The sequence below is a fragment of the Histomonas meleagridis genome (genome assembly GCF_020186115.1).
Source record: "Histomonas meleagridis strain 2922-C6/04-10x chromosome Unknown scaffold_61, whole genome shotgun sequence".
NCBI classification, from domain to species: Eukaryota; Parabasalia; order Tritrichomonadida; family Dientamoebidae; genus Histomonas; species Histomonas meleagridis.
Genome location: NW_027150931.1, coordinates 1341179 through 1364981, shown reverse-complemented (window position 1 = coordinate 1364981; position 23803 = coordinate 1341179). Strand labels below are relative to the sequence as shown.

The window sequence follows — 23803 nt, the reverse complement described above, 5'->3', positions numbered from 1 at the left end:
CATTCTGACATTTGTTGCAATGAATCTGACAAAGGTCCGCTTGCAATTCTAAATTCTCTATCCATATTATTGGTAACCGTTAACACAACCAATATTTTTCAACTTTGAAACTTCATCAATGTTTCTATGTGATTGCAATTACCAAAATAGAAATACATATTACCAAAACTCATTTTTTATAAATAAACAAATCGGAAATCGAAAAAAAATTTTTACATTGAAATTCATGAATTTGCTCAATGATAACTTAGTTTCAAAAATCAAAAAGCATAACGTATATAAAATAATATTTTTATTGAAAATTCAAATTCTGTTTTACATTATTCCGATTCATTATCAGATTTTATATTTTTAGGTTTTGTTAGTTTAATTTTAAGCTTTGGTTGTTTCACAGACTGCGACATCTTCAGCTTAATTTTTTTCGGCACTTCCACCGAACTTTTCTCATCATTTTTCTCGTCTATTTCATAATTTCTATGGACGAACTTCAAACGAATTTTCTTTTTTGGCACTTCTTCCACAATATTTTCTTTCTCCATTACTAAATTATCAAATTCTTTTTCATTATCTTTTCCATTTTCATTTACTATTTCTATTTCATTTATTGTTTCGTTTTCATTTTTGTTTATATTTCTTAAATCCATTGATATCGAAGTATTTAATGAATTTTTTTGTTGTTTCATATTATTCTTTTGATTTAATTGTTGTTGTAATTGCGCGTTAGAGAAAGATCTCATTGGATGTGGCGTATCGATATTAATAACAAGTCCGAAACTTCTTTCTGAAGTTAATTCGATTGGACAAATTCCATTTTTATAGTTCAAATAAGCAGAAGGTAATTTATCGCCGTATAAAGTTGTATATACTCTTAACGCTTCCGAACGTAACATTTTATGATTCTTTCCATGAACAGAAAGAATTTCCCATAAAGTTTCAGCAATTTCTAATGCGTTATTTCCTAAAATGATTTTCCTTATCATATCTTCCTTCGATATATTCTCTGGTATTGATAAAAGATAAGTTTCGAATTTATCTTCATCAGTAACTTTAACATGATTTAATACAAATCGATATAATTGACGTAAACATAATGAAGTAATATCATAAAAACCTTTTAATGCAAGACTTCGTAAATCACTAATTAATTCTTCATATGTTACATTCTTATCAAATAACGCTAAATATAAAAGATCATTAAAAACTGATGCTCGACATTCATAATAATTAGTATCTTTAATAACAACTGATCTCATTTCTAATGTGTTTGGTTCAAAGATAGTTGTCTTTAATGATATTGCTGTTAATGCTTTATAACCAGCGTTAGTAATAATATTACAATAACTTGGAATAGATGCATGTAATGTTAACTTAGAAAGTATTAATGATGAAATCTTTTGATAATAATCATCTGTTTCTGGCTTAATTCTTCCTAATGCTAATATTACTACTGCATTAAAGTAATCATCATTATACATATTATTCGAATTATTATTCGAACTTTCCATAATTTGTATTAACCATTTAACAATTTTCTCGGGTGTATAACCTTTACCATCTCGAATGATAGATAAAGATTTAAGAACTTCTAATTGTACAAAATGTCGTTTCACATCTTTAAAATCATGTGGCTTAACTGTAAAGCCTTGTTGAGTTTTTTGAAAAAATTCATTTTGATACCAATCCATTAATATTTGCATATGTTTGAAATCTGTTTGTTCTTGATTAAACTTCGCTAATGCTCGTGCTGCATGACCTCTAATTGCGTAAAACACTTGCGCGTTATTTAATAATGATTCTAATGTCTTTAAAGCTTCTTCAGTATCTTTAAAATCTTCTAATGATGATATAGCTTCATGTTGTGCATATACTGAATGTAATAATTCGATTTGATATAATAACATAAATTGTGGTAAACGTGGACGAACTCTACATATCCAACTAAGTTGTGCATCAATAATTAACCACATAACTGCATGATGGACAATAACTGTCTTTTCTTCCCCATTGACATAAACAAATTTCTTCTTCTTTGTCTTACGTCGATGTGCAAAATAACTAAATTGTTGTAATTGGATTTGATTCTCAACTGGAAATTGGAATTCATATGGTTGATCTAAATCTCGTAAATGGACTAACATTTGCCCAGTAAAAAATGGTACATTAGTTTTAGCAGATGGAGTTTGTGCTAATACTAACTTCATACTATTATGTCGAGCATCATTTGTAAAGTTATATGTAAATATTGGAAAGCCATTCGATGAAAGCCATTGTTGTCGAAATGTCTTAAAGTTAATGTTAGGACAAAATCGATTTAAATCAGAAAAAAAGCGCTCTGTTACAAAGCCTGGTTGTTCATAACAAAACTTCATTAAAGGTTTCATTAATAATACAATTTGTAAATCAAAGTTCCGCATCGATCGTGCAAACATATTAACTAAAAGTTTAGCTTTCACACGTAAAAATGGATCTTTAAATGGTTCTCCTGTTGCTGGATCAATAGCTGATAATACTATCGAAGGAAAGATATCTTCAACCATTAAATAATTAATGTCATTCCATCGTCGATCTAATCGAAAACTTTCCGAAAAAAATTTGGCCGAAAATACATCTGCAAAAAATGCAGATATTCCAATCGGAAGCCATAAGTCACGTTGTTCACTAACTGGAAATAAATAATATATAAAAAGACCAACAATAGCTTCGGCTAATCGTGGAACATTAATATAAAATACATTTACATTTCCAATAGGTGAATTCAAGTCTGGAGGTACAAGAATTAGTCCTGGCAACACTATGACCTCTGTTAAACATGGAATGGATACAAATGAGATGGTTGAATAATAGTTTTCCTCAAATCCAAATTTTTCATTAAATGAGGCTAACAGTTTTGGTACTGGCTTAAGAGTGTTCTGAAAGGCTTCGTCAGATACACCTGTAAAATATGAAAAAATATCAGGCGCTATGTTTTGCGATACAAATGGTCCGATGACAAATCCTAAACCAGAGGCTGTAACTGGAAATGGGATCTTAAATAACATGGTATTAACACGTTGTTGTTGATCAACGGATATAAGAGATGATTCCCCTGGGCCAATACAAATGTAAGATTGATTATATGTTACTGCTAAGGTAAAAAGAGATCGTTGGGCTAAACTATCAATACATGGAAACCATCCAGATGGACCATCTGCTCGATTGTCTGTATAAATAATGGAATTATATTGAATTATTGATGTGGAATCTGAACGTACTTGAAATTCAATATGAAGCGTAACTGGAAATTGGCCTGAATAATGAATATATAAATCAGGGGATTCATTAACAATTTTTGCTACTGATGAAAAATGGGCGGCATCTCGAACTAATTGATGACCTTTGAATAAAAATGCAGAATGTGAATCAAAATATTCATATTCAACTGGTTTTCCATTAGCACTGACTGATTTTATATCAATTTGACGTGCATGTAGAAAAATTATTTCAGGTGGAATTGAATATGTTGACATTTCAATATCTGTAGAGCCTGTAATTAGTAGTGGATCATCTTGTACATTAATTACTACATGTTGCTTGACAACCCTCAAAGGAGATGTTCCAAGCGACATAAGGGTTTGCGCCCAATTTTCACATCACATTTCATTATCTAAATAACGTTTAAAAATAAAATTTACTAAAACAAAGATTAAACAATGAAAATATATTTTTAAGTATTGCAATAGATTTTATATGTTAACATTTGTAAAGATAGAAATGTTATAAAAATAATAATTAAAATGTGAAAAAAAAAGTGAATGTTTTATTAACCAATCTTAATCACCTGGGCTTCTAAATGAGGTCCAAACATAGAATAGAATAAAGGCAATCATTACACGCTTATCTTCTTTCACAATGATACTAAGCCAACCAAGGCATGGAATTGTGGCAACAATTTTTGTTTCAACTTCCCTGTTAACATAAAACTGTTCTCCACTGTAAAGCCAGTTATCTGGAACTTGATTATTATCACCTTTTGTTAAAACTAATTTGCTTTCTCCTTGAATATGTGTTTCAATCATACGATGGACAATTGGAATTGGTGATGTTTTAACATTGTAAGAACAGATTTGACCATTTGGAAAGATATCTCCCCAAGGAGGACCAGTAACAAGAAGAAGATCACCACGAATGAAGTCAGGAGCCATAGAGTTGGAAAGAACAACAACAATTGGCATGTTATTCCTAAAGAACAAGACAAATAACATCCATAATAATACTGATGAAAGAAGCATATTTGCTACTGATACAATTCTCTGGAAGATGTTCATAAATCCTGACTGAATTCCATCTCCAAAAAAGAATTTCGTAATGATGTCTTTGAATGTGCCCATTCTTTTTTTCTTTGATCAGACAGACTCCCTCAATTTAAACATTAGCAAACAAGTTTTTATACAAATACTTATGATAACTATCATCAAAAATAGCAATATACTTAAGAGCATAGATAATGCTCAGATGTTTTTTATAAAAGATTTCAGAATTTAATAATCTAATTTTTTTACAAAAGCAAAATCAATGAAAATATAACAATGTCATTAATAACACAACAACAAAAGTTATTTATTAAATTTTAAGCATATAATGTGTCGAAACTTATTTTGATTTCGTTAGAAAAACCAAATTCACCTATAAACAAGTTAAAATTCAACATTTCATGTGCACAGCTTACAAGACCCATTATTTTATAGATCTGAAGTTTGTTCTTCAAGAATAATAATTCAAAAATTAGATTTTTGATAAATCAATTCTCTTCATAACTCTTTTTCATATTGTTAGTGTTGTTCATGTTTCTCTTTTTCGAAAGATAAAGTTTTTTGGTTTTGATAGGCTCGTCATTTTCATTGTGAATGTTAGAAGTCAAATAATATGGTTGTGAGCTCATAAATTGTCTGCCTTGTGAATACCTCATTTTATGTGAGGGAGAGGTTACCCAAATATTTCTTGCTGTTTTTGGTGATTCTCTGGTAATTGGAGATTCCCTTGAAGTTTTATATTTCCTTTTTGGAGTAATTGCTGTCTTGGGTCTTCTCACCATATAATTAGAATATGTTTGTTGCTTTTGATATACTGTTTTAGGCTTTTCTCCTTGAAATACTTTTTTATATGCCATCAATTTAACTTGGTCAAACTCATCATTTAATGTTCGATTAAGTTTGTCGATGTTTATAGAGGCATCTTGATATTCTCTTGAAACATTTTTAGTGTAATTTAGGAAATTTTCCATTTTCGTTCATATGAACGAAATTGACAATCTTTGTTCAAACAAAAATTTGTGTTAAAAAAAAGAATTTTTACCAAGTTTCACGGAATGGTGTGAAGCAAACAGCTTTGATAACATCTGGTTTCACAACATGGGCTTCCTTTGGCTGAGCAGGAAGACGTTTCAAAGCTGATTTGTCAAGTTTAATGCCCTTTTCTTTAGCTTCTTTCTTAAGCTTTTGTGTTTGGGCAACTCGGTTCTTAAAATCATCTCTGCACTTTGAATGTTGGATGTGTTCTGTACGGACATATATGCGCTTTGGTGCAATATGATTATTGACACGGCGATAAATCAAAAGACCAACTGCATGTGGTGAAACGTTCCAAACTGTACCTGTACGGCCATTGTAAAGACGATGTGGCATACCCTTCATGACAGCTGAGTTGACATGAACATCAACAATGTCGCCAATTCTGAAAGTTCGAAGTTGTTGTGAAGGAGCTGGCATTCCATGCTTTCTGAACTTACGAGCAAAGAGGTAACGCGTTCCCCAACGGAGGCCTGCTGTGTGACCCATTTTCCAGCGAAGGATAGGCCATAACCGCTAAAAAGGAGGTTTTGACAATATATATTGTGGTTTCTAGATTTGATTAATATAACTTTATCTAAATTATTTTAGAACAATTATAAAGCATAAAATTGCAATCATAAAGATTTGCTTGAAAAAAAAAATAAGATCAAGGAAAATTTAAGATTGGATCCAATTCATTTAACAAGACAAAGCATTTACCATGAACAACATAGTTTAAGGTAACTTTATTGAGCTTGACTTTCCGAAATTTAATATAAAAAACATGTATTCTTAAGAATTATAGTAAAATCAGTGTTGTTTTGCTCAAGGTGAAGTCCTTGAACTTGTTAATGGAGTGCTGATGGAGTTAGGAAAAAATTCCTGGATAGATTGAAAATTATTAATGCAAATTATTCAATTTTTGACCGACTTTTTACGTGTTTAATATTTTTATTGGAGCTCTGTGGTTTTTTACATTTAGATTGCTCTAAAAAGAAATTTCGTTGTTGAAGATTTTCTATGGTTTTCTTTAACTCATATATTCTCTCTAACATTGAATCTTGTAGATATGTTGATTGTTCTACATAATCGTCAAATTGTCTTCTAAGAGATTTTACTGTATTTTGAAATGCAATTTCCATATTACGAATTTGCCTAGTATTTTCTAAAATTATTTCATCTCGGGGATCCTTTGAATTTAGTTTAATTTTTGTCGTTTCCCCTACCTTATTAGGCTTTTCTTTAGCTAAAGATTTCATCTTCCTTTTAACGTTTTCTGAAAAAGTCTTAAAAAAAATGAATAATTTCACCATATCTAACATAGATTGAAAAACGAAACAGGTTTATAAATGAATTTTCAGCCACAACACTTGTGCATGAAATAATTCAATTTACATTAATCAATGAAAACATATTAATATGATTGAAATCCATATTGGTTACATGGTATGTTATAGCTCCAATATAAAATTTCTCATGCAGATTACGCAAAAAATAATCAGCAATTCTAAAAACATTTTTCAATCATTCTTTATTATTTAGTGGTATTAGTTTTTATCCATATTGCCAAACCCACTAAACTTCGTTTTACCTTTGATATCTTTAATATTGATTTCCATTCCTTTTTGTTTAAGTAATAATTTTACATCATTATCATTATCTTTTCGTTTTGCTTTCATAAATGCGGTTTCAAGTCATAATAATAAACTCCAAAAATAAATTATAAACATCATAATCTTTAGCATTAATATCTATTTCTTCGTGTTCAAGTAGTAACTCAACAATTTTAATATAATCTAATTCACATGCAATCATAAGTTGTGTATAAAATATTTTAAATAATTTCCGAATATAATTTTGAGATTTTATATTAATGAAATAAACTGAAAATAAAACAAAGAAATAGTTTTAGTATTAATACCTTCAAGTCTAAGAAGTAATTTAACAATTTCAAGTCGACCATTTAATGTTGCTAGAAGAAGTGCTTTATTAAATGTATTAAATAATTTCGAATTATAAAATTGAAATTTCAAAATAGAAAAACAAATATTTCTATTTAAATTATTAATTCCTTTTCGAAAAGGAATCATTAATGTATAAGTCAAAAACTTTTTTATGTCCATTTAATATACCTAATATAAAAAGTGTTTTAAATACTATAAAAAAACATCAAATATTATAATAAAGTAAAAAATTATTAAAATATATCATCGATATTAATATCAATTCCTTGATATTCTAGTAATAACTTTACTATATCTATATTACTTCTTGATGCTGCATGCATTAAAGCTGTTCTAAATAATGTAAGTAAATACCAAATTCAAATTATTAATAAGTTCTTTGAAAATTTTATTTTGTCGACATTCTAATGATTTCATAGTTGAAGCTTTAAATGTATTAAATATATATCAAATATTATGATAAATATCAAAACAATGAAATAAATATTAAAAGATTCAAATAAGTTCCTTTAGAAGTTACATAAAATCCTGTTTTTTCTAGAATATATTTAACAAGTTCGAAGTTTCCTGATTCAGAAGCGTCTATTAAAATATTATCTGGCATTTGATTATCATGGAGAAAATGTTTCACAAGATATAAGTTGCCATCAAATACTGCTTCGTTGACTATTTTTTGCTTGATTTTCATTCCTTCATTCATTAAAAACGAAAGAATCTCATAATTACCATTCTTAATACATGGATAACTTAATAAATCAAGTTCTGGTTCTTTGATCTTCGTACGAAGTGTAGGCATGAAAAAAGGTGTATTTTCATTATTACCAAAGTATATATACTAAAGGGTACCTGAAAACTATTACTTGTGTTGATGTTTCCTTGTGGTGAAAATTGATTATTAATATTTGGATTCCCAAATGATGTGTTATTTACATTAAATTGTAAGATTGAGTGATTATTGGTATTTAATTGGAAAGTGGGTGGTCTAAATAAAGCTGATGTTGTTGTTTGAGTCAAACTTTTTGACTTCATTTTTAATTATTTAATTATTTTTCTAATAATTCGATTTTATTTTCATAAAGATAATAAAAAATATCATTTTTGTGTAATTCGATTGCTGTTTCATATGCATCTTCAAATGTTGAATAATTTTGTTCACATAAATGAATAATTTCTACATTTCCACCTGCAATTGCATATTTACCTGTATTTTTCACTTTTGCACCATTCATAAGTAAATATTTAAAACATTTAACTGAAGAAAAAAATACTGCATAATCAATTAATGTAACATTTTCTGTGTTAATAAATGAACATCTTTCATAAAGTGATGGTTCAATTGTTTGATTAAAATTAAAGTTTTCTTGTGATTTAAATTACATATAATAAACTAGACCGCAAATTACAAAATTATATGTAAACGGATTTTTTGAATCAAATAAATCATAGTTCGTTTAATTGACAATGCAAGATTATCTTGGTTTAGTTCAGAAATTATTTGCATGAGTGAATTTAATATTTGAAAATATATTGAATTAGGACTTGATTCATTTTCGTTCTTTGAATCGTTTGTTGGATTGACTATGATTGGGTTGGTGTACATAGAAAAATAAAGAAGACGATACCTATTTGTATGGCATTATTAAATTAAGAGAAACTTGGCAGCATTAAAAAAAAATTTTATGTACTTTACAAAGAAGTAAATATTTCAAATATTTTGCCACATCACGAATTCTGGAATTCAGAAAATTTTAAATTGAATTAAAATTCACAAACACAATTGACACTTTTAATTCAACTTACCCAAATCAATTGGTTTGTATGGAATCATCAAATCATTCTGTTTTCCCAAAGGATAAAGAAGATGATGATTACGTTGATTCGTGGTATCATCTAATTTCCGATTTAACATTCAAAACGTGGACGTTCCACTTTGATCTTGAAGAGGGTGCACTTCTTCATCGTCTAACAAGATGCACAATTGGAAATAAAAGTATTACTGAAGAAGATCAATCTGCATTCAATGTTTTTCTATCCAAAGTTTCTGGTTTTTTTAAACAAGTCAAATCAGAATGTTCATCTGATTCCGGATTTTTTCTACGTCTTGGTAGTCGTTCATTTAAAGATGCGGTATTTTATGGTGAACTATCTAGTCAACGCTTTGAGAATTTGCTTTATACGAAATATTTATTAGAATATAATTCTTTGAATTTTCAAACTCGTGAAGATAAAATTTCGTGGGTCAATCAGAAGAATAGCATGCAAGATCTTTATTATTTTACTGAATGTGACATTAAGGCTCTTAAGTGTCATACTCTTAAAGAAATGTTTGATTTATTTTTCAATAGTGAACGCATTTTAATCGACTTAGGGCGCGAGCTTAAGCATGAAAAGCCCAATTTCAGCCTAAACTTCCGACTTTGGGAAGATCGATTATTCGATCATCTTGAATTTCGAGGTTTTGTATATCATCATAAACTTTGTGCTTTAACGCAATATGACAATCGCCAATTTTTTAAAGATGTCTATGACTCCAAAGAACTAATCCAAAAATCGATTCAAGAATATTATGAAACAAAAGTTCGTCCACGAATTGACACAGCAAATTCTCCATTTGTAGAAGGCACATATGTGATTGATTTTGGTATAATTTTTAAGAATAAAAATGAGGTTGAGGTTCTAGTGATTGAGATAAATCGATATCAACAAACAACTGGTGCATCATTGTTTGATTGGAAAAATGATATCGACGTGTTAACAGGCAAAAAAGAATTCGAATTTCGTATTGTGAATGAGCATCAATATGATAATGTTGACTATGATACACAAGTATACCCTGAGATGAATGAGATAAAGAAAAGAGTAAAGGCAAGAATAGTCAATGAGAATAAATCATTCATCGAAAGATGGATCACATGGAGAGAAGATGTGACCCCTTTAGATTGATATGAGTAAAATGTTTTTCATATTGAATTTGTTTTTCAAATTTACTAATTGCATAATTTCACATATAATTTCATTTTCAACGAACTTTCTCATGTAGAATTTTAAAATTGTGATTTGATGAAATTCCTCAAACTTATATATAAAAATTCATAAAGTAAAATACAAATTCGATTTCATTACCAGATAGCTTTCATTTACAATATATGTACGTGACAAAATGAGTGCTTTCATCTTATAAGATTAATCTCAACAAACTCAATTTTCTATCATATGCTATAAGTAACAATTAATATTTGATGAATTTTGATCAAATTGATATCTTTTGCATAAGAATCTCAAGTCATGTTTGCCGTGAAAAACCTGAAGAACGACAATATGAATTTTTATATAGTTTGTTAGCAAATTTTAACATATCTTCATTCCCAAAAATATTTTTTGATTAATATATTATAAGAAACAAGAATGCTCTTTGCTTTGACCACAAACAAAAAGAAGTTTTATAATTATATTAACTCAATGAGAAATAGTTATGAGCTTCTATAAAAGTTAAGAGTAGATTAAGAATATTGCGGGATGTAAAACATGATCATTTAATATTTTTAAAAAACATATGAATCATTAGAATATGTATAATAAATTAAGATTTTTAATTTGAAAAAAAAAAAAAAAAATTTATATTAATATAAAATAAGAAAAAATTCAAAGTTAACTATCAAAAACATTCGCAATTTGTCGTTGTTACTAATGGGCGTTCGAATGCGCATTTTCCTTATGCTAAAACGAAATAATTTACTATATCCTTTTTGTTGTTTACTGACTACACTCTCGTCATACGTACTTCGTTAAGTATGCTCGATGCCTCCTTAAGCGCTTTGATCAATTCGACGCACTTCTTCCTTCTTGCTGCGACTTCGGGATCCTCTGTGAGATTAGGCTTCAACACGAGTCTCTTGAACAGCTCATGTCTCAAGTATTCAGTTGATTGCTTAATGAGAATTCGATGTACACCTTTTGCGATTTGATCTTCGACTTCTCTACGACAAATTAAGAAATATCTTTCAGCCAATTCGAGAAGAAGTTCAACATTACTTTGTAATGATCCACTTTGTAAATGCGCTTTTGTCTTTTCTTTAAATGTTGGATGTTCAGAGTTAATATATGCTTCTTGTGTATCAATGAAATCCTTAATAAATGTTGTGCATTCTTCAAGTGTTTCCTTGGTAATGTCTAATATCGATTGCGATAAAAGAGCTTTCGCTTTTGGAAATCGATCTAATTCAGCAAGGTGAACTTTTTCGTGTAACTCCATCAAACGGTGGTGCACCATTTCAGCGGCTTCAATTGAAGGGGCTCTCAATTTTTCAATGTATTCGATCGTTAACCGTGTGAATGTTGCCTCGGGGAAGAACAATGCCCTTTGAATGCCACTGTTAGCCTCAATCATGTTAGCTACATCTTCTCTCTTCATAGTAGTTGGTAATGGGATGGTGTTTAACTTTGCTGGGAAATCATTAACAAGATAACTCATCAAATAATAACCACCATCTATACCTGTAGCTCTTAATTCATCCGAAGTACCAAGCAATAATGAGTTGTAGATAGACAAATAGTGCTCAATCATCTTATATAAAAGCATTTGTTGTTCTTCAATATTATCACCAAAAGTTTCGCCATACCCTTCAAGTTCAGCCTTCTTACGTCTTAGCAATTCATTTATTTCGTTATGAACGGATGGAAGATGTTTCTTAATATGTTTCATCAAAATCTGATTAAGTGTACTTGCAAGATATGGATAACCATTAACATCAGCAATGTCTCTATAGTCATTGCTTGTTACAAAAAATCGATGTTCTTCTTCAAGTACTTTGCTCATTGGTTTCTTCGAATTAATATCTTGTTGTGAACGATTTACAACGCCAATAAAGCCTAACTTAAGCGGATAAACTTTGTTTGTGAGAATGTCACGCGCATTTGTACCCTTATCCATAATATCGAGTTTTGTCAAAACACCAATTGTACGGTCTCCTTGTGGATCTACCTCTTTAGCAATGAGAAGGGAATCTGAGTTTGCAATATCGGTGTTCGCTGGTGAAATGGCGAGAATGATGGAATTTTCAGGTTTGATATATTTAAGTACCATGTTACGGATAAGTTGTGGAAGGTCGTGGGATTGTCCTTCGGTTGCTACTTTTGTTAAACCTGGAAGATCGACCAATGTAAGATTTAAAACATTGGGAGAATAAACTTTAAGATTAATTGGTGCATCGGTAACACCTTTATCATGGCATACACGCTCAGTTTCGTCTTCAATTTCTTTACGAACAAGATCGAAATTTGTAAACTTTTTATCAGGAAGATGAAGAAAATAGGCATATTCTTCTGGTGTATTTGTATGGATAAGTTGGAGAATTAAAGGACGACGTGTTACAATTCCTGAACCACGAGGGAGGAAATCTTTTTGAACCAATGATTCTAAAACAGATGATTTACCACAACTTTGGCATCCGACAACAACAATTTGTGGGAGATGAATTGAGTCATTTCCAACTCTTGTAAAAACATCTTGAAGCTTATTTAAAACAGGGATTAAGGTTTGCATAATTAAATTGGCAGTTTTAATCAATGTTTGTCAATTTTACTTAGATTGAAAGAATTTTGGCAATATTTTTCTAATTGAAATTTTTGTTGTCATTGGCACTTTTTGATAATTTGACTTAGAGAAAATGGATGCCGATTTAATGTGGGGATATGTTGAACAAAATCTTTACACAGATCTTACACTTGAAATTAGTGGGAATCAATATAAATGTCATAAGGTTGTTTTAGCTTCAACTAAAGGTTATTTCGAAGATATTTTTACTTCTAATTTTTCTGAAGCTAATAGTGACTATGTAATAATTCGTATCCCAGATGAAGGTGAAGTTTTCAAATATATTTTGAAATATATTTATACCAAAGATACATCATTTATTCAACCAAAAAATATGATTTTTATATTGGTGCTTGCAAAATATTTCCGATTAAATGAACTTATGCAGGCAGTCGAAAATAAACTAACTAAAAACTTAGCAGATGATGCTATTCTTGAAATTGTCGAATCAATAACAAAATGTATGTTCCAAATCGTCCCACAAAACTTATTTGATTCCATTGCATCCAAGTTTTATTTATTTTCATCAAATGATAACATCATGAATTTATCAAAAAATAATGTACTTCAAATCATCCAAAATCCCAACCTAAAAGTAGCATCCGAAGTTCAACTAGCATCATGGATTGTTACATATGGTAAATCATATGATTTAGATGAATCATTTTACAAACAAGCCACAAATTATATCCAATGGCAAATGTTATCTCCACAAGAGCTTGAAAATTTCGACCATAGCTTACTTATTACTAATGGTTTTCATGATTCAATTTGTAATGGATATGAAGCCAGTAAACGTCGAGCGCCAGGGTTTGCCAAAATCCAAATCGCTCTAAATTCTGTCATGCAACAAAAAACATTTAAATTATTTAATCGTTATGAACCACCACTTGTCACGTTTTTCAAAGATGTCCCTGATTTCTTTGTTACTCCAGGTCGATACAAGTGTCAAACCAAAGGGATGTTATCTAATCAAGTTCCTGTTGAAGGTCGGATAACATTTCTTCGGGATTATTTAGGATGTTTTACAGAAGTCGAACTTGTCACCTCATACTTCAATGTCAACAACGTATCCATCGAGCTTGTTTCTCATGATGGAATTAAGACGCCATACGTGATCAGGCCAACGCATTCCAAAGGCAACACACGCTTCCACGCGACTTTTGAGACCAAAACCGGCATCCGGACGGTTATTCTCAAGTTCCCCAAAGTGAAAGTCCAGCCAACTATGGTAAGTTGTAAGGTATCAGGGTTTTGGTTCCATTTAAATAAAGATGAGTAACAACAAATTATTGTTTATAATAATTCAAGAGGTAGCGGTCAATAAGTTTCTAATTTTCTGATAAATTATTCCTTGTTCATCTTGTGATTCACAACCGATCATCTGTAGATGTAAACAAACTGCACCAGGAACAGTGTAATACAACTCAATAGAGAGGTATGTATCATGCTCATTCTTTTTTGCAAAAAATTGCATATCATTCGGATGAAAGAAAACAAATCCAAGTTGGTTCAAAGCGCTTTCAACATTGTTGGCAAGCATTAGAATAGGTACATTTGAAGGACCAAAGTTTTCGTTCGTTTCAAAGTTCGGTCTAAATAATGTCGGATCTACATGCATCGCCCACGGAGCTTCATGCGTAAGAGAAAACCCATCAGGAGTTGGAGAGCAGATGTTTGGTGCCTCCTGTCTGAACAAAGCGGCCTGGAAAACGGCTCCGTTAATTGATTCAAATTCATATTCGGGAATATCATTATGTGGAATTTGTGATATTGCGAACTCCCACGGAAGGCTCTCCGGTGCTATACGTCTTGCGAGCATCTTAACGAATGTCTTTACTGTGTTATTTTCCGGCATTTGAAGAGCTGAAATAATCTCTTCTTCAGTTAAACCAATATTTAAAAATAATGTCTTGAACTCAATCGGTATTGTGGAAGGATCAATTTGAGCAGAATAATCGGTGAATGGGATCGGAGACGGAACAATATATGTCGATGGCAAACCGTACCTAAAAGCGATATGATGCTTGATTTCTTCGATCGTAATGCGCTTGGTGGGGTCAACAGTCATCATTCTACGAATTAAATCTTTGATATTTGGATCAAATTCCGGCATGTGGAAAAAGCCTTTTTTGACCTTGGCAAGAAGATTACGGATCGATGGATCATCAAATGGTAAATATCCCTATGTGTTAGTTCAAGTTATATAATCATTTTCAGAGAAAATGATTATCGAAACATACTGCAAGTAAAGCAAATAAGATTACACCAGCACTCCAAATGTCGGCACAACGTCCATCGTATGGAAGCCCTCGTATTACTTCGGGGGCTGCATAATGAGGAGAACCACAAGATGTATCTGCAATATTTAATTTCATCCAGCGAGCAAAACCAAAATCTGCGATCTTGATTTGCCCATTCCCATCAATAAGAATGTTCTCTGGTTTAAGATCACGATGACAAATTGAAAGAGAATGAAGATAATCAATTCCATATATTATCTGACGAAAGATATTAAGCGCTTCATCTTGTGGAAGTGTTTGAGAACGAACAAGGTAATCAAAGAGTTCTCCATTTTCTGCATACTCAAGTACAAGATGAAGATGTCTTGGACTTTCAAGTACTTCTTTAAGCTTTATTATGTGTGGGTGATTTAAGAGCTTCATGAGGGCAATTTCGCGTTGGATTTTCTTTTCTAGATTTGGCTTTTGGATAAAGTGTGATTTTTTGATAATTTTTATAGCAACTAATTCTTCAGTCTGACAGTGCTGAGCAAGTTTTACTTTGCATGTTGAACCAGTTCCAATTGTTTGTAAGAGAATATAATCCCCAATTCTTACTTCCTTTTGATGTGACATAAAAATATGTAAAAAGTGCTACTCAAATTTAAAAACGTTCAAATTTCAGAAGAGGAGATTTTATAAAGTATTCAATTCCCACGATAAGAAATTTGTCATTGTGAAAAGAAATTTTGTGTGAGTACTAAAATTTACAAACTTTTTGTGAATAAGATTTTACGGTTTTTCATCATCTGACTTCACCTACCAGAATCAAATATTTCTTTTTACAATTCATGTTTGCATGAATATTTTTAATTATTATCATAATACATATCGAAAGGTCCGTAGAAGCAGAAAACCCACTTTTTCTTCTTAGTTAAAACATTCGTTATGCTTCATTAAAAAATTACATCGATGATTTTTGTAACATATACCTATTTTTGGTTTGTACATTTTTTATATATTTATTTTGAACTTGCTACTGATATATTATTAGGTTAACAAATTTCTTCCCAAGTATATTTTTGCTAGAAAAGAAGTGCTCGAACTTAGAAAATAAACATATTCTGGTAAATTTTTTAATCTTTATTAAATCCTTATAATTAATGACGCCAATTATTCCGGATTCTATAATATGAAAAACCCAATTCAACCCGTTTTGGGATAATTGAATGATATTGAAATTTACCATCGTATCAGCGAACAAATTATTATACCAGTTAATTCCAACAAAACAAATAACATATGAGACTGATAGCTAATGGTCATATCAAAATTGATATGTTTAATTCAATAATGGCACTAAAAAATTATCAAATTTAATCATTTCATAATTATAAATTTTGGATTTGGCAACTCGAAAAAATAAGAGCCAATTCATAATTTCAAAATTACATCAATACTTGAAAATTCAGTGATCAAAATTAAAGGAATTAAAACATATTTCGCTATAGATATTAACAGATGTATTTTAGAGAAGTCGATCATTTTAAACTCAAAAATCACATAAACCATTGAATTAAAGATCAAAAAAAAATTCAAAATATTTTAATATATAATATATTTAAACATAATAAAACAATGTTTTTAAATATTACATATCTAATGTTATATACTCATATTATATCTAAACTTTTTATTGAGGAAATATTCTTCAGGCTTGGATTATTAACGTTTTTTGACACATCACATTTTTTGTTTACAGAAATCCCAAATGATTTTGGGATATTTTTTTTTGCCCAGGGCTATATTTGAAAGTTGACATAAATACATTTTAATTTTTGTAAAACAATTTTTCTTTTTAACCGATAAGAACAGTGGATCTTTAAAAGGTTGTAATGTAATTTAGAAAATATTTTTTTATGAAAGTTTTTTCTGCGACCGTTTGTTTATATAACGTACTTTTTTTGTTACATAATTCTTAAGAAACAATTATAAACGGCCATATTAAACTTTTTCAATTATGATAATGTCAAATGAAAAATGGGGAAAAAGAATTAAAGAAATTTCTCAAATATGCGATAAAGAACTATAGCAAAAATGTAGACGATAAAAACATACTTGAAGAAGAACTAAAGTGCATACTTTCTGGGAAACCATATCTCATTCAAAATCAAAATTACTTTTCAAAGCGAGAAAATCCGGTTGATAACCAAAGGAGCAATGTTTATAGCTTTTTCCATCAGCAACTATTAGATATTTGTTATGAACCTCAAACAATATGTGATGAACTGGAGATCAGATTGACACAGCTGAATGAGTTTTCTCGTTTATCAAATGAATTTTTTCAATACATGTCAAAGTTTATCTTTAATGAAATCGTTACAATAATTATTGAAAATGAAAGTATTAAATTACTCACTGAAGAAATTTTTACTCTTCTTTTAGGTTATCCATTACTCACTTTAGATAATGCGAAACGGATCGTCAAAAAATTTGAAAATACTTCATTCGCTCTCAAAGTTTTATATAAAACTTCAAAGTTGAACAGTGAAATAATTGAGAAAGATAAAGAAATTTTCGGCTTAATCTGCAAAAAGCTTCCAAACATTGATAACATTACAAACCAAGAAAATGAAATCCAAATGTATTATAAGCTTATCCAAATTAATCCAGACGAGATGATCAAAAAGATAAAACCATTTGCAAAATTTCTCTTTCATGAAATAAAATTTAAAACTGACCTAATGAAAAAAGAAGAGAATTTTGAATTATATGCAAAGGAATACTTTAAATATCCAAATTTTTCTGAACTATTACAAGAAGGCCATTCAGCTAAGGTTGAGTTTATTATAAAAATTCTAAACAAATTTGTTTCCAAAGAACATCAAATACAATTTTTTAGAAAATATCTTGAAATAATAAATTTCAAATTAAGCGATCAACCTAGAGAAGAAAAAACTTATTATGGCATCTTAATTTATTTATATATCTTATCTAAAACTTCAGTAACATTTGATGATTGTTTTGAATCACAATATAATGAACATAAAACCAAAATAATAAATTGTATATTTAATAAGAATTATGTTTTAGATGATATAAATGTTTTATTTAATATGATACGAATCACTTTCTTTGGCTTAATGAAAACAAAACAAATTAATAATAATACAATATATAATATTATTCAAGAGCATTTAGATGACAAAAGCAAACTTTTAAGAGAAGATATTACTCGATTTGATGTTGAAGAAGATAAAGAAATTTTTCGTATTTTTGAAAATGGATGTATCAAAAAGCTCAATACTAAAGATGATACAGATTGGTTCTTGGAACGTTTATATAACTTAGATTATACCAAAATAGAAACTGATTATGTAGGACGTCTTAAAAACATTTTAAATATGCATAAAAATTATAAAGCATTAGAAATAATATTAAATTCGTATATTTATAAGCAACCAAAAACTGATGATTATAACGACATAATTTTAATTACTAAATATATTGGTGATAAATTAATTAATTCAAAAACTTATAATAAGATAATGACAGTGATTACTATGACAAACTCATCATCATTTGATTATTATTTAATTAAAAGACCAATTTTTATATTATTTTTAATTCGAATTTTTGGCGAAACAAAATTTTTAATTGATTTCCTTAACGGTCTCTACAAAAACTGTCTTGTTTCAATGGTTAACATCAAAAAGTGCAATAAAATAAACTTGGCAAAACTGTTTATTGAATTTTTAATAAAAGAAGAAGAAAAATGCGAAATTTCATTTGAGTATAATGAAAAAAAAGATGGACAGGAAGATAAAAATAAAAAACAATATGAATATAAATTATATATACCAAATGAAATACGAAAAACAGTTTTAATTCCTTTAGTTATTACATTATTATCAACAGTAAATCATAGTATTAATATAAATTTAATACTAAATAATATTCACAAAAAAGATATTTTATATATATTAAATGAATCATTAAAGAATTCACTAAAATATAAACGAAATCACATTAAAACATTAAATTCATATCAAAGTGAACAGAAATGAATATAAATTAAAGTTTAAATCCAAAACAATTTTTACTGTTTCATTTTGGCTTTGGATTGATAGTATTACATCAATAAAATACAAAATCACAACGAATTAATTATTTTCATTTCTTAAGAAGAATGAAGAAAAAAAATTGTTGTTAGACTTTTACATTAAAAAAGGGTGTTTTATGTATTCGAAATGAAAAGAATCAAATCTTTACATTAAATGAAATTTATGATTTAAATAACATAAATAGTAATAACAGTAGTTTTAACAAATGGATTTACATTGTTATGAGTTTCAAATATGATTCAAATAATAAGAAATGTCAAATTATTTCTAAAAAAATTAATAATAATAATGAAATTAATACTGAAATGAGTTCAGTATCATTTGATGAATTTGATCATTTGTAGTTGGAAATCGAATTGATTCGATTGGGCCAAAAGAATTTTATGGATTTATCAGTGACTTTTCTATCATTTTCAAAGATATAAGCGAAGACATTAAATATTTATTCAATAATCCATATACTATATTAGAATTCTCATCGCTTAATAAAGATATGTTAACATATATCTCAAAGAATGAACTTGAACAAAATTCTATATTAGATATAATATTTAATGAAAACAATTTTCAATTATTTATTTATGCTATAACTAAAAGTGAATGTGATGTTGATAAATTAAATTTGATCAAATATTTAATAATTCCAGAAAAGTATCAACGAGTGATAAGTAATGATGAAAGTCGAATGAATTCATTTATTGGATTATTTTATAAACTTCGAACTTATAAATACGATACATATCTTTTGTTTTATGATATATATAATGTATTAAGTTTTAAGCCTATTAAAAATCGATTTCTTAAAGAAGTAATATTTAACATTAAATTATATACCAAAAAAAGTGACATTGTTACATTACATCACGTTTTATTACATATTAATACATTTATTATGCCTAATTATAATTGTAATGAAATTAACACATTAAATATCATTGATAATTTTGATATTGGAAATTTTGAAGATAATGAAATTAAAAAATTAAAATATAAAATATTTATGAAGATTGAAATTCAAAAATTTCATGAGAAAAACATCGAATTCAATAATCTTAAAAATCACAAAATATTTTATATTAAATTATATCGTAAAATTTTACCATATTTAGAACATAAATATTATACCAAAATTCTTGATAATTCATTAATTGCATATCAAAGTAATCAAAACAAATCGATTATATATTTAATTCATGACATTACGAAACAAGAAAATTTTTATCAAGAAATTACGAAAATTATATTTTATAATGAAAATAAAAACATTCAAATTGACGAGGACAAAATTAACATCGATAAATATCCGAATCTTTTTTCATTATTAAGTTATCTTGAATTAAAATCTATAAATAAACGAAACGAAAAATTATTTAATTTCTTTCGTGATTGTCGCGGGGATATTTGTTTAAATGGAAATTGGTATTTGTTTCCATTAATATTAAGTGTTCGTTTGATGTTAAATAATCAAACAACAGAAGCAGAATTGATATATAACTTTTTAGTGCATTATTCAAAAAATGATATAAATTTAATTCGAAAAATTATTTTAATATCGAAATTAATCGATTGGAATCATAAAATTAATGATGTTAATACTTTAATAAACAAATTTACAACACAGAACACAAATTTGTCTAATGATATTAACCCATTACTTCATACTCATATAATAGAATTAAACCCAAAGTATCAGAATGAAATTAAAAGAAAATATGACTGCATTGGAATAGAAAATGGAAATTTCACAATTTCAGCATTTTTCGCTTTTATAAATTTCGTAACTCCTTTCGTTAAGAAAAAACTGAAAATTGTTCCAGAAATAAAAGAAAATGATGAGTGCTTAGATAATGAACTTAGTAGAATTAAAAAGGAATTAAATGCTGGAAGCAAATTTGTGAAATCGAACTGGTTTAATACAAATAAAGTATAAGTTTTTAAGTAAAAAATAACTTTTGATTAATTGTTTATTATAACACCCGAAACGTGTTCATCTTAAATGCTCCAACCATCTAATGAATATCCAAAAGTTATTTTTATTCCAATTTTATTGATCAAGTCTTTTTTTATCATTATAATGATATTGAACATCAAAACCACTGATTCATAAAATTTTTCCATATAATCACGAGGAGGATCATATCAATATAAATGTACAAAATGATATTTAAATATATATAACTTTAAACAAAATAGGAGTTGCAATAACAACATCGTAAAATATTTTCGAAGATACACAAGATAGAAATTTTTTTAACTGATACATCTGAAAGGTCAGTAAGAAATAAATGAAAGAAATATCTGTATTATAATTTTTATGAAAGATTTTTTTATTGTTTCTACAAAAAAATTAATTTCTTGATAAAATTATATCATTAATAGCAATATCTATATTTTTAGATCAAAAATTAAAAAAAAATTCAGGGGCGATTCGGGAATCGAACCCGAGACCTCTCGCACCCAAAGCGAGAATCATTCCACTAGACCAATCACCCTTTCTGCATAAAAATAAAAACAGTAAATTTAATTTCAAATTCCATATCATGCATCATCAAATCTTTCTCATGAATCATAACATATCTTAAAACAATATAACAAACTACATTAGTCCTATTGTTTACCAAGCTTGCTAAAGCCCATTTTCGTCATATGGTCTTTTTTGTGCAAGACAATGTCTTGCATAAATATTGACAATTTTTACTAAGTTTACATATTATCAAAAAGTTGGAAAAATTAAACGGCCTTCTCACCCCAACATGATGAAGGTTACTAGAAAAGCAGAATTTGATTTACTTGACTGCTTTTTAATAATCCTTCTTTCATGTATATCATTTGGATCAAGGACATGGCAAATACATCATCCAACAGGACCTGTATTCGATGAAGTTCATTTTGGAAATTTCACAAATTGGTACACACAATCACAATTTTATTTTGATATTCATCCACCACTTGCAAAACTGATAATGTTTTATTTTGCAAATCTTTCAGAGTATAATGGTGAAATGCGATTTAATGGTGTTTCACAATATTCACAAGATGATTATGTTCAATTGCGATTCACAAATGCATTTTTTTCTTCTTTTTGTGCACCACTCATTTATCTTTCACTTCGTTTTACACAAATAAGTCATGTTTGTTCATTTATGTCATCAATTCTAATACTCTTTGACACGTCAATGGCTACTGAAGGACATTTTATACTAAGTGATGGTATCCTTCATTTTTTTTGCTGTTTACATATTGCTGTTCTTTCGTACACTTTTTCATTACCAAAAGGAAAACGTTTTAACGTCTTCCACATCTTAAACGGTCTCACGCTTGGGTGTGCATGTTCTTGTAAGAACACAGCATGGGGTTTAATGGCATTTGATGCATATGTATATATTATTCACTTTCTTCCGGTTTTTAAAACAGGATTTTTGGATTATTTATTCGAAATCTTCATATATGGAGTTTCTCTTTTCCTTATTCAATTTATAGTTTATTGTCTTACGTTTTATATCCATTTTATAATCCTTCCATATGCAGGTCAAGGAGAAGGGTATTTACCAGAAAACATGAAATACAATCTCATCAAAAACTCTGGTCATGAAATTCAACTTTGGGGAAAGAGAATTGTCAGCCCTGGTCTTTTGTATCGATCAATCAAACTTACACTTGTCATGCATAATGGCAACATGCAAATTACACAAAAACATCCATCACAGAGTTTTCCTGCCCAATGGCCTCTTTTGACAGGAGTTGATGTATACTTCTGGGCACAAATGGGAGGACAACAGATTCGTTGCTACGGTAATTTCTTTGTTTATTATTTCGTGTTCATTGGTATCGTTGTGTCACTTTTTACATTTAAATCAAAAAATTTTTTCATTTTACTCAGATTTACTGTTGGATGGGCAGTATGTTATTTTCCAATGTTCCTCATTCCAAGGTCATTATATTTGTATCATTATTTGATTCCATTGATTTTCGGTTCAATGGCATTTGGCGCTGTAGTCGATTTAGTTAATCCAAAAATTAAAGGAATCATTGCACTCTTCTCATGTGCGCTTGTGATTTTTGGCTATTGGATATGGAGCCCTTATGTATATGGACTGAATATCCATGATCGTGAAATCATGGAATTGAATAAGAAATGGGTGAAAATGATTCGTAGCTTCGGCGAAAAATTTAAATTTAAATAAACTGTTTAAAATTGTTTATTTTATTTGGAGAGACATTTCAATAATTTGAACAAACAAATTAATTTATAATTTTTTCTATATTTTTGTTTTTCCGTCGCTTTATAATTTTTTCTTTTTCTAATCGAACAGTTAAATATATGATTGAATTTAGTCATTTCAACAAAGAAAACACAGGTTGGGCACGAAAAATATCGAAAAATTTTGGGAAATGGTTTTCCCCTTCAGACAAACTTAGTCAATTCATTTTTGTCAAAATACATATTTTGACACTTGAAAATTTTGACTATTGGGGAAAAAATCAAAGTTTTACTCAAATAGATACTCAACCAGAGTATATTTTGACATATAATCAAACCGTCATGTTTGGCAAAATTTGAATAAGTGCATCACTTCATTTTCACTCAGATGCT

General features: G+C 28.8%; 8 protein-coding genes across 8 annotated transcripts; 2 read left to right on the top strand and 6 right to left on the bottom strand.

Moving 5' to 3' along the window:
• Window positions 1-320: 320 nt before the first annotated feature.
• On the bottom strand, window positions 321-3605 carry GO595_010464 (transcription initiation factor TFIID subunit 2; the record flags this gene model as incomplete). Its single annotated transcript, XM_067913145.1, has 1 exon — window positions 321-3605. The coding sequence occupies one exon, from the start codon at window positions 3603-3605 to the stop codon at window positions 321-323; it is 3285 nt and encodes a 1094-aa protein (XP_067769202.1).
• Window positions 3606-3809: 204 nt separating this feature from the next.
• Window positions 3810-4367, bottom strand: GO595_010463 (signal peptidase I; the record flags this gene model as incomplete). The annotated part of the gene is made up of 1 exon (XM_067913144.1): window positions 3810-4367. The coding sequence occupies one exon, from the start codon at window positions 4365-4367 to the stop codon at window positions 3810-3812; it is 558 nt and encodes a 185-aa protein (XP_067769201.1).
• A 960-nt stretch (window positions 4368-5327) lies between these two features.
• On the bottom strand, window positions 5328-5813 carry GO595_010462 (ribosomal protein L21e; the record flags this gene model as incomplete). The annotated part of the gene is made up of 1 exon (XM_067913143.1): window positions 5328-5813. The coding sequence occupies one exon, from the start codon at window positions 5811-5813 to the stop codon at window positions 5328-5330; it is 486 nt and encodes a 161-aa protein (XP_067769200.1).
• A 3275-nt stretch (window positions 5814-9088) lies between these two features.
• GO595_010461 (cell division cycle protein) lies at window positions 9089-10213 on the top strand (the record flags this gene model as incomplete). Its single annotated transcript, XM_067913142.1, has 1 exon — window positions 9089-10213. One exon carries the CDS (start codon window positions 9089-9091, stop codon window positions 10211-10213), a length of 1125 nt encoding a protein of 374 aa, XP_067769199.1.
• Window positions 10214-11030: 817 nt separating this feature from the next.
• Window positions 11031-12812, bottom strand: GO595_010460 (Dynamin central region family protein; the record flags this gene model as incomplete). Its single annotated transcript, XM_067913141.1, has 1 exon — window positions 11031-12812. The coding sequence occupies one exon, from the start codon at window positions 12810-12812 to the stop codon at window positions 11031-11033; it is 1782 nt and encodes a 593-aa protein (XP_067769198.1).
• Window positions 12813-12936: 124 nt separating this feature from the next.
• GO595_010459 (Kelch-like protein 8) lies at window positions 12937-14145 on the top strand (the record flags this gene model as incomplete). Its single annotated transcript, XM_067913140.1, has 1 exon — window positions 12937-14145. One exon carries the CDS (start codon window positions 12937-12939, stop codon window positions 14143-14145), a length of 1209 nt encoding a protein of 402 aa, XP_067769197.1.
• A 24-nt stretch (window positions 14146-14169) lies between these two features.
• GO595_010458 (CAMK family protein kinase) lies at window positions 14170-14979 on the bottom strand (the record flags this gene model as incomplete). The annotated part of the gene is made up of 1 exon (XM_067913139.1): window positions 14170-14979. The coding sequence occupies one exon, from the start codon at window positions 14977-14979 to the stop codon at window positions 14170-14172; it is 810 nt and encodes a 269-aa protein (XP_067769196.1).
• A 100-nt stretch (window positions 14980-15079) lies between these two features.
• Window positions 15080-15721, bottom strand: GO595_010457 (CAMK family protein kinase; the record flags this gene model as incomplete). The annotated part of the gene is made up of 1 exon (XM_067913138.1): window positions 15080-15721. One exon carries the CDS (start codon window positions 15719-15721, stop codon window positions 15080-15082), a length of 642 nt encoding a protein of 213 aa, XP_067769195.1.
• Window positions 15722-23803: the final 8082 nt, after the last annotated feature.